General features: G+C 40.2%; 1 protein-coding gene across 1 annotated transcript in view; it reads left to right on the forward strand.

Annotated features, from left to right (window-relative positions):
* SCN11A (sodium channel, voltage-gated, type XI, alpha subunit) overlaps positions 1-16,241 on the forward strand; it is a 173,165-nt gene that overhangs the window by 43,512 nt on the left and 113,412 nt on the right. The window contains exons 6-11 of the mRNA XM_006869132.1: positions 4,970-5,064; positions 5,898-6,077; positions 6,856-6,913; positions 13,755-13,896; positions 14,918-15,115; positions 15,957-16,127. Of these exons, the coding sequence (XP_006869194.1) occupies positions 4,970-5,064; positions 5,898-6,077; positions 6,856-6,913; positions 13,755-13,896; positions 14,918-15,115; positions 15,957-16,127 (844 nt within the window). The remainder of the gene's footprint in view (positions 1-4,969; positions 5,065-5,897; positions 6,078-6,855; positions 6,914-13,754; positions 13,897-14,917; positions 15,116-15,956; positions 16,128-16,241) is intronic.

The raw sequence follows: 16,241 nt of genomic DNA on the forward strand, positions 1-16,241 counted from the left end.
TCAACCTGTATGCTGAGCAAATAATATAAGAAGCTGGGTTCTATGAAGAAAAACGTGGCGTCAGGATTGGAGGAAGTCTCATTAACAACCTGAGATATGCTGATGATACAACCTTGCTTGCTGAAAGTGAGGAGTACTTGAAACATTTACTTATGAAGATCAAAGAAATATGGATTTCATCTCAATATCAACACTCATGGAAGCAGCAGTCAAGAGATCAGACGACATATTGCATTGGGCAAATCTGCTGCACAGGAAGTTTTTAAAGTATTAAAGAGAAGATGTCAGCTTGAGGACTAAGGTGTGCCTGACCCAAGCCATGGTATTTTCAATAAACTCATATGGATGTGAAAGCTGGACAGTGAATAAGGAAGATGTAGAAGAATACTTTGGACATATTGTCCGGAGGGAGCAGTCGCTGGAGAAGGATGTCATGCTGGGTAAGGTGGAGGGTCAGAAAAAGAGAGGAAGACCCTTAACAAGATGGATGGGCGGGGTGGCATCATTGATGAACTCGAGTTTGACAGCAGTAGTGAGGTTGGCCCAGGATTGGACATTGTTTCGTTCTGCTGTGCATGGGGTCGTTATGAGTCGGTTCTGACTCGATGGCACCTGACAACAACAACAACAACGCTACCAGAGCTCCTTGTAATTATTGATATGTATGAATTAATTGCTGCCGTTATGGTTTGTTTTTTTTTTGTGTGTGTGTGGTGTTGCTGCTTTTTTTTTTCTTCTTTGTGTCTTCCTTTGTTGAGTTCATGCTTTTTTTGTTCTTGTGAGTTTCCTCATAGTTTTAATATTTCCATGTTCTTCTTGGATTTTCATTTTCTTGGTATGTTTTGTAGTGTTAATTTTCTTTGAGGTTACCTTATATTCCATTAACTTTTCCCTCCATTGAGTACAGTCTATTTTATCCTGTAATCTACTTGATCTTCTCACTATCTGGATTTCCGTTCCTGCGTGTTTACTTGCTTTTACATTGTAATTGCTTTGATCATAGACTGACCTCCCAGATTCTCTGAGTTTGTTCTTATAGTTTTGTTCTGTTCTCAACTCTTCCATCTGTCAATTTAGTTCTGAGAGGTGCTGCCACGTATGCAAATCTCTGGTTGTTGTCTGTCCTTATTAGTTCTCAGTCCATAGAAGTCTGTTTAGGATGTTTTGTAGTGCAGGGTTGGCTTTGGGAAAATCCCTTAGCTTCTGTTTATCCTGGAATGTTTTGATTATATCATCATATTTGATTGATAGCTTTACTGGATAAAGAATTTTTGGTTGACAGTTTTTTTCTTTCAGGGTTTTATATGTGTCACCCCATTGCCTTCTTGCTTGCATGGTTTTCTACTGTGAGATCCAAGCTTGCTCTGACTTGCTTGCCCTTGTGTGTAACACTTCTCTTTTCCCTAGTTCTATTCAGGAGTGTCTCCTCATCTTTGATTTTGGAGAGCTTGATTATGATATGCCTCAATGATTATCTTTTGGAGTCTATCCTTCCTGGGGTTCATTCAGTTTCTTGAATGTTTATCTTTTCACTTTTAAGGATGCTACAGATATTTTCTTCCCATAGTTCTTCAACTATTTCCTCTGTGGACTTGTTTGATTCTTCTTGTTCTGGAATGCCGATAATTCTTAAGTTATTCCCCTTCATATTGTCCAACATGAATCTTAGACCTTCTTCAGATTTTTTAACCCTTTTATCTGTTTGCTGTTCTAGCTTAGTGGTATTGAGAGTTTTGTCTTATAGCTCACTCTTTCTGCCTTCCATCTCTTCTAATCTACTCCTTTGCCCTTTCAGTGTATTGTTTATTTCTGATATTCTATTATTGATTGTTTGGAGCTCTTTCTGTAGGTTTTGCATTGTTTCCAATGCTGTATCTATCTTATTTGATTGTTCCTGTAGCACTTTCCTGACTTCTTCCTTATTTTTCTTAACTCCATTTTAAAGCGTTTTGACACATTTTATAATCACTTTTCTGAGTTCCTTCTCAGGCTTTTCCAAGGCCTGCCCTCCTTCCAGAATATAGTCCAGGTCTACCTCTAGGTAATTTATCTCAGACATTTTATGTTGTTTCTGGACATGTGTTGATATAGTCATCTGCTTTTGCTTCTTGAACATGTTTAGTGTTTATCTGTGGCCTTAATACTTAATTGAGTGTGTTTTGTTATTTTTTATGCTTTCTGATTGCCTCTATGTAGATGTGATCAGGATGTGGGCTTCCGTTTTCACTCTTCTCATTGCTTAACCCAGAGTAACTTTCACAGGTGTTTTCTGCCTCCCTGGTGTATGGCAGTTAGTATTGGTTGTTGCCTGGATTTTGGTGTTTTATAGAGTGTGATTTAGCTTGACTATATGGGTGCAGTTTCTGTCTGTTCTTGGGTAATATAGGGAGAGAAAAAGTTCCTCAAAGGTAAAAGGGGGAGGATAAAACAGCACAACAGCAACAGCAAAAAACAAGAAAGAAAAAAAAAACAACCCCACCAAAACCCAAATAAAAAACAAAAAGTATAACAACAACAATAACAAAAAAACCTACGTTGGATACTGTAGTCTATAATCAAAGAAAAGGCAGAGGAGGAAAAAAAAAATCTGTAGCCTAACATGAGTATGACTTTAATATCCTCTTTCAACTTCTTGCCTTCAAAGCCGTCTGACAAATTTAACAATGCCATTGTTGGTTGTTACGGTGTACCTAAGGATTTAATTTAATTTTCAGCCTATTTTGTTTTTAAATCTCTTTCACGCTCCATGGCCCTTGTTCTGGCCTTTTCCCTATTCAAAAACAGTTCAGGGCTGGCTGTTCGGCTGAAAGTATCTGTGCGCATGCTTGGCAGAAGAATCCACCAGTGGTGTGGGTGGGGCATATCCACTCACTCATGATTCCCCTCTAGTCACCAGAATGGAGGTGCACAAACAGTGTGTGTGTGGGGGGGAGTAATGAACAGATACCAAAAAGAAAAATGGAAAAAAAAAATCAGAACAAAGGAAAACCGACAAAATGTATTGTCTACGTTTGCTCTGAGGTTCCATGGCGTTATTCCGTGGTGGGTAGTTCCCCAGCTTAGTCTTGTCATTTGGTCTCACCCAAGTTGTCGGCTCTGCACCACCAAGCTTGGCAGATTAAAAAATAGGTGATTTCTTACTCCCGCTACAAATTCCACTTGCTATAAGCCTTCAAACTTTAAAAATATTCCTAGAAATGTGGTCCAGAATTTTAGAGCTCTGCCCCGAACCCTCTTCACATGGTATTCTGTGGTATTGCTGATGGCTAACTTCACTGCACTTCTACCCTATCTTCCATCAAGCCCCGCCTTGTGAGGATTTTTGTTTTCTTTACATTGAGATGCAATCCATACCAAAGGCTATGCTCTTTGATCTTCATAAGTAAGTATTTTAAATCCTCTTCACTTTCAGCAAGCAAGGTTGTATCATTTGCATATCTCAGGTAGATAATGAGTCTTCCTCCAATTCTGATGCCCGTTTTTCTTCATATAACCCAGCTTCTCAGATTATTTGCTCAACATACAGTTTGAATAAGTATTGTAAAAGAATACAACCTTGTTGCACACCTTTCTTAATTTTAAACCATTTAGTATTCCCATGTTCTGTTCAAATGACTATCTCTTGGTCCAGGTACAGAATCCTCATAAGCACAATTAGTGTTCAGGAATACTCATGCTTTGCAATGTTGTCCATAGCTTGTCATGATCCACACAATTAAAAACCTTTGAGTAGTCAATGAAGCCTCTGCCATTGAGTCATTCCAATTCATAGAAACCCTGTCTAGGGCTCTGGAAACAATAGATCTTTACAGGCGCAGCCAGCCTCATCTGTCTCCTGTGGAGTGGTGGTGGATTAGTCCTGTTGCCGGTACAACAATAACAGATCTACCATTATTTAGCGTGTGCCAGGTATTGTGTCAAGTACTTTATATGTACATATGTTGTGTTGTTCTGACTCACAGCAACCCTATATAGGGTTTCTGAGGAGTGGCTGGTGGATTTAAACTGCTGACTTTGTGGCTCAAACTGATCTTGCTGTCCAGTGCTTATTCGACAGTGCTATCCAGGACTCCATGTACATATATGGAAAACATATATATATATGTTTTCCTATTCAACATTTTAAGTAGCTCTTTGAGGTAGATGCTATTGACTTCAGAGTTTTACATTTGAAGTTCAATGGCCAGATGCTGTTGTCATTGAGAGGTAGTGCAGGACAGTAGGTAAGAGTACAGGTTCTGGAGTCAGACTAACAGGGTTCACGTCCAGATCTGGCTGCCTAATGGCTAGAACATGGTAACCAGTCAGTAATGTTTGCATTGGTTTCTATTATCCATGGATGTTGCCACCACAGTATGGAGTATTTCAAGAAATTTTCACTTATGTCCAAGTATAAGGATTCGCTAAAAGCAGGCCCCTAAGGAGCTCTGTTAGCGTAGTGGTTAGGAGTTGGGCTGCTAATCTCATGATCAGCAGTTCAAAACTGCCAGCCATTCCATGGGAGAGAGATGAGGATTTCTGCTCCTGTAAAGATTTACAACCTTGGAACCCTATACAAGGTCATTATGAGTCAGAACCAACTCCACAGCACACAACTACCATCATCCACCATCACCATATAGTCCTGGTATGACACTATGGGATAAAGCACAGGACCACAAAGTTGGTTTGAACCACAAGGTCGGTGGTTCAAACTCACCAGCTACTCCTTGGAAACCCTATACTGGGTTGCTATGAGTTGGAAGCGACTTAACGGCACTTAACAACAACAACAACATCATATAATCCATAACAATGGAGAGTTTATTGCCAGAGTTTAAGATTAAGGTGAGTCTGGAAAGATGAAGCTGTGAATTTTGCCTTGACAAACACAGGTCTCAAGGACATTTTTACTTTTAGTCTTTGTGGCGATGTCTCATGCGCTACAGAACTGAGTAAGTTCAAGCTCTCTCTGTGTTTTGTTTTATAGGTTTCTATCATTTTTCCCAAACACCAGCAACAGTGTGTCATCCTTGCGGACTTTCAGAGTGTTCAGAGCTTTGAAAGCAATTTCAGTAGTTTCAGGTAAGTCCTTGTAACTTTCAACACCATCTTCTAGCTGGAAACAATGTCCTTTTATATTTAAAAATTTCAAAATGTCGTTACATAAATACAAAACACACTGTACTTTTCTCCTTTATTTGATTCTTCAATGAAATTTATTGTACATCTAATATGTGCACGCATGGTGCTGGCCAATTGGGATATAATATATCAAGATCCCTGTCCTATATTAGAAAATGATATATACTATGGAAAATAAAATTATATATATTATTTTCCATAGCACATATAACTTTCTAATATAGGACAGCAACACAATGTACTTATTTAATAGAGTCATTGATTTGTGTTTGTCTTCCCATGTCCCCAGCTAGAAGGTAAACTATGGAAAAGAAGGAGTCTGGTGTGGCTCTGTGGGTTCATGCTCCAGACTGCAAAGGCTGGCAGTTCAAGCTTACCAGCTACTCCTCAGAAACCCTATACAGGGTCGCTATGGGTCAGAATTGACTTGACGGCACTTAACAGCAATATGGAAAAGAAAAAGGGAAAGTAGACAACGCTTTCAAGGGCTATTAGAAGTTCCAAGGGCAAGGAAAATAGGTTGCAATTTTAAATAGAGTGAAGTAGTCAGTAGGTGTCATTGAGAGCACAGGCAGATGAGGAAGAGTGTTCTGAGCATAGGAAACTGTCAATGCCAGGACTGGATGACCATTTTGTTGTCACACGGATTCTAAGGCACAGAGTTTTTAGGTCAGATAGCTGTCTGATTGTTCCCACCTTGTCCCTTTCCCCTTGTCTGGTGGTGGTGGTGATGTGATAATAGGGCTCCTCTCCACACCTGTTGTCTTCCTCAGGTCTAAAGGTCATCGTGGGGGCCTTGCTTCGCTCTGTGAAGAAGCTTGTTGATGTGATGATCCTGACCCTCTTTTGCCTGAGCATCTTTGCCCTGGTCAGTCAACAGCTCTTCATGAGATGTCTAAACCAGAAATGTGTCAGGAAGGACTGTATAGCTAACTCTACTATTATAAACACAGGTAAACAACTTCTCTTTCATTTCTTGGCTTCTCATTGTATATGGTTAACTCTTATTTATCCACATTTACACACAGATATGCAGAACAGAGCCTCCTGGGAGTAAGGGATGCTTTCACCAATCTAGGACTCTTGTGCAGGCAGATGTATTTATTAGTGAGTTGCTTCATTTTGTGGGTTTCCATGGAAAAGGAAAAACCCAAAGCCACACCCACAATGGTAGCACAAAGGATGATAGCGCTCATCCTTTCCCATTTAGATCTCTGCTTCCTTCTTTATCATGTTTTGCAGAAGTGTTAAGAATGCCAGGGATTGGCCAGAGGCCATCACCAACTTCTCAGGCATCACTCATCAAGTATCTTCTCCAAGAATATCACTATTTCCTGTGTCCCACCCTCTCCACACTGAGGTCAATGCTACATGCATCCAAAATCTCTTGTGGCTATATGTGGTTTATGTGTGTCTTGAGTTATGAATGTCCCCTGAGCTTTACCTGTTCACTGACCCCCTCAGGGAGATCCTGGTTTAGTATTACGTATTAAAGAGCAAGCAAGTGAGACATGGCAGAAGTGTCCCTGCCTCTTCCTGGCATTTCTCCCTTAACCCTGCTCCATTCCCTTCTCTCTTGCCCCTTCCTGGGGGCTTAAGTTCCTCTCTGGGCAACTACCTTAATTATATTAGACTATTCAGAACCATCTTTGTCAAGCATTTCTGGCATATTTGCTATTCTCTTTGCTTTTGTGCTTTTGAATCTGAAATGTATGACTTTTCCTTTCTTAGATTGCTTTGAAAAGAAAGGTAACTCTGCGGAATATAAACTGTGTAGGAAGGGCGACAGGTAAGACATTTATACTCTTTATTTGTCTCTCAAATAGGACATTTCTGTTGTCATTGTTGTGTGCTGTTGAGTCAGTCCAACTCATAGCAACCCTGCATAGAGTTTCCAAGGCAGAGAATATGAGAAAGATGTTCACCTGTGCTTTATTGACTATGCAAAGGCTTTCGATTGTGTAGATCATGACAAGCTATGGACAATATTGTGAAATATGAGTATCCAGAACACTTAATTGTACTCATGAGGAATCTGTACCTGGACCAAGAAGCAGTTGTTTGAACAGAGCATGGGAACACTGAATGTTTTAAAATTAAGAAAGGTGTGCGACAAGGTTGTATTCTTTCACCATACTTATTCAACCTGTCTGCTGAGCAAATAATGCGAAAAGCTGGGTTCTATGAAGAAAAACGTGGCATCAGGATTGGAGGGAGACTCATTAACAACCTGCAATATGCAGATGATACAACCTTGCTTGCTGAAAGTGAAGAAGACTTAAAACATTTACTGATGAAGATCAAAGAGCACAGCCTTTAGTATGGATTACATCTCAATGTCAAGAAAACAAAAATCCTCACCACTGAACCAATAAACAACATTCTTATCAACGGAGAAAAGATTGAAGTTGTCAAGGACTTCATTCTTCTTGGATAACTGTCAACACTCACGGAAGCAGCAGTCAAGAGATCAGACTGACGTATTGCATTAGGCAAATCTGCTGCACAGGAACTTTTTAAAGTACTGAAGAGCAAAGATGTCAGCTTGAGGACTAAGGTACGCCTGACCCAAGCCATAGTATTTTCAATAACCTCATATGCATGCAAAAGCTGGACAGTGAATAAGGAAGATCGTAGAAGAATTGATACCTTTGAATTATGGTGTTGGAGGAGAATACTAAAAGTGCCATGGGCTGCCAAAAGAACCAATAGATCTGTTTTGGAAGAAGTGCAGCCAGAGTGCTCCTTAAAGGCCAAGATGGCCAAACTTCATCTCTCATACTTTGGACATATTGTTAGGAGGGAACAGTCATAGGAGAAGGATATCATGCTTGGTAAGATGGAGGGTCGGAGAAAAAGAGGAAGACCCCGGACGAGATGAGTTGGCCAAGTGGCAGCATTGATGGACTCAAGTGTGATAGCAGTAGTGAGGTTGGCCCAGGATCGGATATTGTTTTGTTTTGCTGTGCATGGGGTCACTATGAGTCGGTTCCGACTCGATGGCACCTAACAACAACAACAACAACAACAACAACAACAAATCTTTGTAGGAGCAGAAAGACTCATCTTTTTTTCTGCAGAGCAGCTGGTGGATTTGAACTGCTTACTTTGAGATAAGCAGCCCAATGTGTAGCCCACTACACCAGTAGTGCTCCAGGATACCACTTGTTGTTGTTAAGTGCTATCGAGTTGGTTCCAACCCATAGCAACCCTGTATAGGTTTTCTGAGGAGTAGCTGGTGAGCTTGAACCGCCAACCTTGCAGTTCACATGGGTTTGCAGTCTAGCGCATTAACCCACAGCACCACACCAGGACTCCAGGATACCTGTAGACCTTTTGAAAATATATAGCAGATAGTTTTCATCTTATGGTTTGTAGCCATGTTGACAGCTCTCAAACAGTACTAACTTATTTTATGTTTCGAAGTAAATGTAAGAAACCTTGGTGGTGGAGTTCAAGCTCTTGGCTGCTAACCAAAAGACGTGAGATTTGAAGCTCCCAGCTGTTCTGTGAGAGATAGATGTGGCAGTCTGTTCTCATTAAGATTTATAACCTTGGAAACCCTATGTGACAGTCCCAATGTGTCCTATAGGGTTGCTGTGAGTCAGAGTCAACTTGACAGCTATGGGTTTGGGCAGTCTGTTATGTGTGTGATGTTATTGTTGTTGCTAAATGCTGTTGAGTCAGTTCCAACTCATAGTGACCCTGTTTAGGGATTCCAAGGGACGGCTGGTGAGTTTGGACCACCAACCTTGCAGTTCAAACCAATTTTGTGGTCCAGTGCATTATCCCAGCATTATGAAAAAAAATTGAAATATTATGAGAATTACCAAAATGTGTCACTGAGACAAAAAGTGACCTCATGCTTTTGGGAAAATGATGCCAATAGACTTGTTCAATGCAGGATTCTCACAGACCTTTAATTTGTAAAAAATGCTCTGTCTGTGAAATGCCGTAAAGTGAAACAAAATAAATAAGGTACACCTGTGGGTTACTCTTTCTTCTTCCAAGATGTCAGTCTTCTTTGGTGCCCAGAGATTCCACTAATGTGCTAGGCACTCTGATGAAATAGGCTGCCTTCATTCTTCAGTAACCAGAATCAGGAGGTCACAGTGTGCCTAGTTCTGTATCAGGCCCAAGGAGCGCAATTATGAACAAGACAGTGCCTTTCTTTTTAAACTGGCCTCTTGGGAAGACCTGAAAGACCAAACCCATTGCCTCTGAGTCAATTCTGACTCATAGCAACCCTATTGGACAGAATAGACCAGCCCCATAGGGTTTCTAAGGCTGTTGTTTTTATGGAAGCAGGTTGGAACGTTGATCTCAAATTGCCAACTGTTTGGGTAGTAGCTGAGTGTTTAATTACACAGCACCAGCAGGACTTTTGTTGGGAGGATAGATGTAGAGTAAATGTTCCAATGTGTGATTAGTGTTAGGAAGAAGAGACACAACAGAGGATGTAATGCTATCTGGAAACCTAGGGAAGATTTCTCTAATGCCAACAGTGATGGTCACAGGTTCAGGTTGGATCCAATTTACAAGACATAATATGAGGTTTTCTGAGTTTTCCAGTATGATGCTTGACAGGGCACTTTGTAGACACAGACATGGTCATCATGTTGGGAGACCAAGCAGCTGCCAAGCAAGGATTTTGATATTGATCATAGAAGAAAGAGGAAATGTGATAAGAACTTAATGCAGGATAATGTCCTGGACAATTTTTTAAAAATTAAAGGTCACTATGGGGTCCCGGGGAGTCCTGATGTGGTGCTGTGGGCTAATGCATCAGGCTGCAAAGTCGTTTGAACTGCAAGGTCGGTAGTTCAAGCTCACCAGCTGCTCCTTGGAAATCCTATATAGGGTCACTATGAGTTGGAATCGACTCGACAGCACTTAACAACATGGAGTCCTGGGGAGACCTAGTGTGGTGCTATGGATTATTGCACTGGACTGTAAAGTCAGTTTGAACCGAAGGTTGGTGGTTCAAGCTCACCAGCTGTTCCTCAGAAACCCTATACAGGATCTCTATGGGTTGGAACTGACTTGATGGCACTTAACAACAGCTGAGGTCCTGGTGTGGCACTGTAGGATAAGCACTGGACTTCTAGTGAAGTAGGAACACTAGAGGAGGAGCAGGATTAAGAGAGACTTGGTCACCTGTATATGTTGATGAGAAGAATCATCCAGAAAAGAAGAGATTGGGAAGAAAAATAAAAGACCTCTATTTTTATGGTGACCAAGCAGTGAGGAAAATGAAACACAGTGGATTCGTCCTCAGCAGGCTGTTGGAGGATAGTGGGCCCTGGAACTTCACAGAATTTTGTTGAAGTTACACAATGACTGCTCTTCCTGTTCAAGCCTTATAGAACAAAGCCTACCACTCACTGGTGGTGGTGGTTGTTATGTGCTGTGGAGTAGGTTCTGACTCACAGTGACCCTGTACAGGGTTTCTGAGGATGCAAATCTTTACAGGAGCAGAAAGCCTGATCTTTATCCCACAAAACAGCTGGTAGTTTCAAACTGCTGACCTTGAGGTTAGCAACTAAACTCGTTAACACTATGCTACCAGAACTTCTTCTATCACTCATTGTTAAGTGCCATGGAGTCGGTTCTGACTCATAGTGACCCTATATAGGGTTTCCAAGGAGCTACTGGTGAGCTTGAACCACCAACCCTGCAGTTTAAATGGCTTTGCAGTCTGGCAAATTAACCCACAGCGCCACACCAGGACTCTATCACTCATTAAGTCCCATCAAATCAGCAAATTCCCAGTCAGCTTGTTAGTAGTCTGATTTAATTTGACTGCGTACTCAGGCTCTTCAGGCATCTGAAGAAAGCCTTGGATTGATATGTTGTCAAAATGAAGAAATAGGAAAAAAGAAAAAGTGGTGGTAGGGAAAATAAAAGAATTCAAAGAACCAAAAAGGGCTTTAACAACTTTAAATAAGATCCACAATGAAATTTACAATGGTAAGGTATAAATAAAATAAAAATAAGATGTTATGAAAAAGGGTAAGGAAACAAGAATCCACCAGAAACATGATCATAAAAAAGTCAATAATAGAATTAAAGGTAAAGTTGAAGACATAGCCCAGGACATAGAACCAAAAGAAGACATAGTATCAAATGAAAGAGAATATGAAAATAAATATAAATTCTTAAGTCTCAACCACTGACTTAGTAGGGATTTTAAAAATAATACAAGAGAATTTTCCTGGGATTAAGGATATAAATCCCTGAAGCGCCCACTAAGTGCCCACTACAGTGAATGAAAAATCACTGTGCTACGTGCGTTCTCATGGCATTTTAGAGCCTTCAGGAGAAAAGATCTTAAAATTCTCCAAAGAGAAAAAGATCACTTATAAAGAACAAAAATAAAAATCACACCAGAACTCTCAACAGCAACACAAGAAAACAGATAATTCATAATTCGAATGAAAAATTATTTTCAATATATAATTCTATTTCTGGCCAAAATATAAATCAGCTGTGAAAGTAGAATACAGATATCAAAGATTCCCTAATTTCCTTAAGAAGCTGCTTGAAGACGAGCTTCAGAAAAATGAGTAAGTAAACCAGGAAAGAGACAAGAAAAACTCTATTCAACCCAGCAGAACCATTAACATAGGTCACAGTATTTCTTTATGAGGAATGACAGAAATACTGTAGGGGAACAAACAGTGATAAAGTGGCATGGAGAATGAAAAAAGTTGTGCAGTAAGAACCCAAACTCAAGCAAGTATGATTATGAATATTGCACCATTTAGAGATGTGGAAGTAAAAGAGTTCAAAGCCGTTTAATTTGGGCTTTGTAAATGATGATTGGCATTCCTGCTTCGCACAAATGGTTAAGCACTTGACTTTTGTTTAAACCTACCCCAGGCGCCTTGGAACAAAGGCCTGGCAACTTGCTTCTGAAAGGTCACAGCCTGGAAAACCTTATGGAATGTAGTTGTACTCTGAAACACATAAGGTCATCATGAATTGGAATCAACTTGACAGAAACCAGTTTGCTTTTAAACCCAAACAAAAAAACCCCAACAACCTACTCATTGTTGTTGCTGTTATTAAGTGCTGTCAGATCAGTTCCAATTCATAGCAACCCTATATAGGGTTTCTGAGGAGCAGCTAGAACGTTTGAACTGCTGACCCTGTGGTTCAAACTGACCTTGTGGTCTAGTGCTTTATCCCACAGAGCTACAACAGGACTCCAACCTACTCATTTATTGTTGTTGTTATGTTCCATGGAGTTGATTCCGACTCATAGCAACTCTGTACAGGGTTTCCGAGGCTGTAATCTTTATGGGAGCAGAACGCCTCATCTTTCATCCACAGAGCAGCTGGTAGTTTCGAACTGCTGACCTTGTGGTTCGCAGTCCACTGCGTTACCAGAGCTCCTTAGCTACCCCGTATAGGGTTTCAGAGACTGTAAGTCTGAATGGTGCAGACAACATCCTTCTTCTCCCATGGATCACCTGCATTTGGTTAGCAACCAAATACCTAATCCACAGTGCCAGCAAGGTTCCTAGGTTAGTTTTCTGTTATTAAGTGCTGTAAAGTTGGTTTTGATTCATAGGGATCCTGTATAGGGTTTCTGAGGAGCGGCTGATGAGTTTGAACTGCCCGCCTTGTGGTTCAAGCCGACCTTGCAGTGCTTATTCTAGAGTGCCACACCAGAAGTTGGTTTAAGAAAAGCAATGCAGGGATGGTTGGTTTTCATTGCAAATCTTTTAGGACCATGTGATTTTTTTTTTTTTGTATGTGAAGTCCTAGTGTGGCGCTGTTGGTTAATGGGCCAGACTGCAAAATTGCTTTGAAACATAAGGTTGGCAGTTCAAGCTCACCAGTTGCTCCTTGGAAATCCATTACAGGGTTGCTATGGGTCAGAACTCACTTGACAGCACTTCAAAACAACAACATATGTATATACTTTGTGACAAAAAGGACACGTATTTAAAAATTACAAAAGCACATACTCTTATGTATTGCCTATAATTACACTTAATGATGTGTGCTTTAATGACGTGGGAAAAGACCTATGTGTACAGATATTCATTGCCCAATTGTTGTTTGAGCAAAGAACTGCTAACAAGTGAATCATAAATATTTATCACTTAAATAAATCTTGGAACTGTAAGTCCTGAAAGGAAAGGAAATCACTCCCTGTATGCTGATAAGGAAATACCTCTAAGCTAGAGTGTTACAAGACAAAAACAAGGCACAGGAAAAAAAATCAAGGCTTGCTCCTGTATGTGTATTACAATATATATATATATATATATATATATATATATATATATTTAAATATATACTTCTGTATTTCTATACTAGCTGCTCCTTGGAAACCCTATACAGGGTCACTATGACTTGGAACTGACACAATGGTACTTAACAACAGTAGCAATACCAATTTATTAAGCAATGAATTTGAGAAAGAGTCATTGAAAGTCCACTTTAAGGTTTGGGCTGGGAGGGTTGGTAGATGGTGGGGGAATGGGGAACTGTCTTTTAAAAGTATTCCCTTCACCCAAGGCTTTCTTGAGTGAGCCTATGATGCTCTGAAGAACAAAAAGGAAGATGGATTGTGGGGAAAATAATTCTTTCTCTGTTCCCTTCTTTCCAATATCTAGTTCTTGTTCTGAAGCATTTGAATGTGAACACACCAAATACAATCCTGACTATAATTACACAAATTTTGACAACTTTGGCTGGTCTCTTCTTGCCATGTTCCGGCTTATAACCCAAGATTCCTGGGAAAAGCTTTATCAACAGGTATCTATTTATAGTTTATTTATCTATCTATCTATCTATCTATCTATCTATCTATCTATCTATCTATCTATCCATCCATCTATCACATATCTGTCTTTTTCTCTATCACTTATTTATCACCTACTTCTGTGGATTGAATTACGCTCCCCCAAATATGTTTTGTGAATCCTAACCTGTGAATATGATCCCATTTGGGAACAGCATTTTATTTTTTATGCTAATGAGACCATATCACTGTAAGATGTGTCTTAAGCCAATCCCTTTCGCTGTATAAAAAGAGGAGTTTAGTCACAGAAGCAAGAAAGCACAGATGGGGAAAGACAGATGTTACATGAAGATCACCAAGGAGGAACAGAGGAACAGAAATGAAGACAAGAACTTCTCTCAGGGACCACAGAAAGAGAAGGCTTTTCCCCTAGAGCTGGGACCCTGAACTCTGAGTTCTAGCCTCCTAAACGAGAGAATTAATTTCTGTTTGTTCAAACTACCCACCTGTGTTATTTCTGTTAAACCAACACTAGGTAATTAAGACACCTACCATCTCTACTCTATCTATGTCATCTGTTCTCTATATTTAAGAATTGTAATTGTTGGATTCTGCTTTAGAAGTTTTGTTAGAAATTCCAAGAAAATTATTAATGTGACATTTGGAAGAAAAGTGAGGGATAAAACAAAACTACTCATCCTAGAAATAATTGCCTCTCTTTAGATTTCCTTTTGCCTGATGTTCCACCTTTAGAACTTTAGAACTTTAAAACATTGTTCTCTCTCTTTTTAAATGCAAATACCATTGAGGAAGTAATTTCAAGTCTAAGATTTCCATGTGTACTTGTGGAAGGCATCTCCCCACTGAGAGGTACTAGGAGACCCTGGTGGCTGTACAGGCTGCAGATGATGCTGTGGTCAGCTGACCCATCCTTATATTATTGCACAGGGTTGCCCTACGGAGGGAACCACAGTGCTGGGGAAGAACTCTGTGGAAGGAAGATTTCAGACCCAAGCATATGTTCTGTCCTTTCAGACCCTGCGCACCAGTGGACTCTACTCAGTTTTCTTCTTCGTGTTAGTCATCTTCCTGGGCTCTTTCTACCTGATTAACTTAACTCTGGCTGTTGTCACCATGGCTTATGAGGAGCAGAACAGAAATGTAATTGCTGAGACGGAGGCCAAGGAAAAGATGTTTCAGGAAGCCCAGCAGCTGTTAAAGGAGGAGAAGGAGGTAGGAACGTGTAGGGTCAGACAGTGGGGGTCTCCTCAAAGGTGACCCAGAAGTCATGGGACCAGAGGCTCTGCCATGTGAGTCTTTCTGTGTGGATGGTTTTCTGAGAGTTTAGTTATACTGCTATGTCTCACAAAGATGTCTAGGTACAAGGATCTAAAGAACAGGGAAACTTGGTCCTGATACTCTTTTTTGACCTTCTAAAGTCTGGGCTTTTTAATCTAGTTATGGATAGAGGATAAAACTATCCATTGTATATTCATCCAGGTTCAGCTCAACTCTGTGGAAATTCAGAAACATTCAAGACTTTTGTTTGAGAGGGTTTGAAAACGCAATAATGATGGTTCTAGAAATGATAGCCTGTGATCATCTCTCCCTTCTTGAACTGCCTGTCTTATTTATAAATGATGTGAATGATTTCTCTGGAATCTTTTCATTTTCCTAACTCAGTTGTCAGATTTTCAGTGCAGGGACTATGCTTTATATTCCATTCTGTTCCCCATCGGGATTTATCAGAATAAGTCCACACCCTACAACATCAGATATAAACATTTTCGGAGGGCCCAGCTCCTAGCAGTGTGAGTGCTAATCCTGAGTGAGACAGAGATACGAAAGTGTCATTGCTACTTTTGAGGGCTGCAATCTCCATGAAAAATGGGACATATCCCCACTTCCCAAATAAATAATGATAAAGCTGACTTGTACCAGTTAGGTGATGAGCAATCTAACTGGTACAATGCTACCAGAAGAAAGGAGAGCATGCTTGCTAAGTTTGGGGTCCTGGCAGTGTTTTATGGGGAGGTCTAACCTGTTTATTAATTGGCTGTGTGTACTTTCTAAGGCTCTGGTTGCCATGGGAATTGACAGAAGTTCACTTAATTCCCTTGAAGCATCATCTTTTTCCCCAAAGAAGAGAAAGCTCTTTGGTAAAAAAAACAGGAAGTCCTTTTTGAGAAGGTCTGGAAAAGACCAGGCTTCAGGATCTGATTCGGATGAAGATTCCAAGAAAACGGTAAGCATCTGTCTAAGAGGTTAATAATAGAACTGCTCTGAGGGGGAAATCTGCCTGTTAAACTAATAAGTATAAAGATAGATCTAATCACATAGTCATTTTTTTCCTATTCAT

This window comes from Chrysochloris asiatica, unplaced genomic scaffold (genome assembly GCF_000296735.1).
Source record: "Chrysochloris asiatica unplaced genomic scaffold, ChrAsi1.0 scaffold00127, whole genome shotgun sequence".
Taxonomy (NCBI): Eukaryota; Metazoa; Chordata; class Mammalia; order Afrosoricida; family Chrysochloridae; genus Chrysochloris; species Chrysochloris asiatica.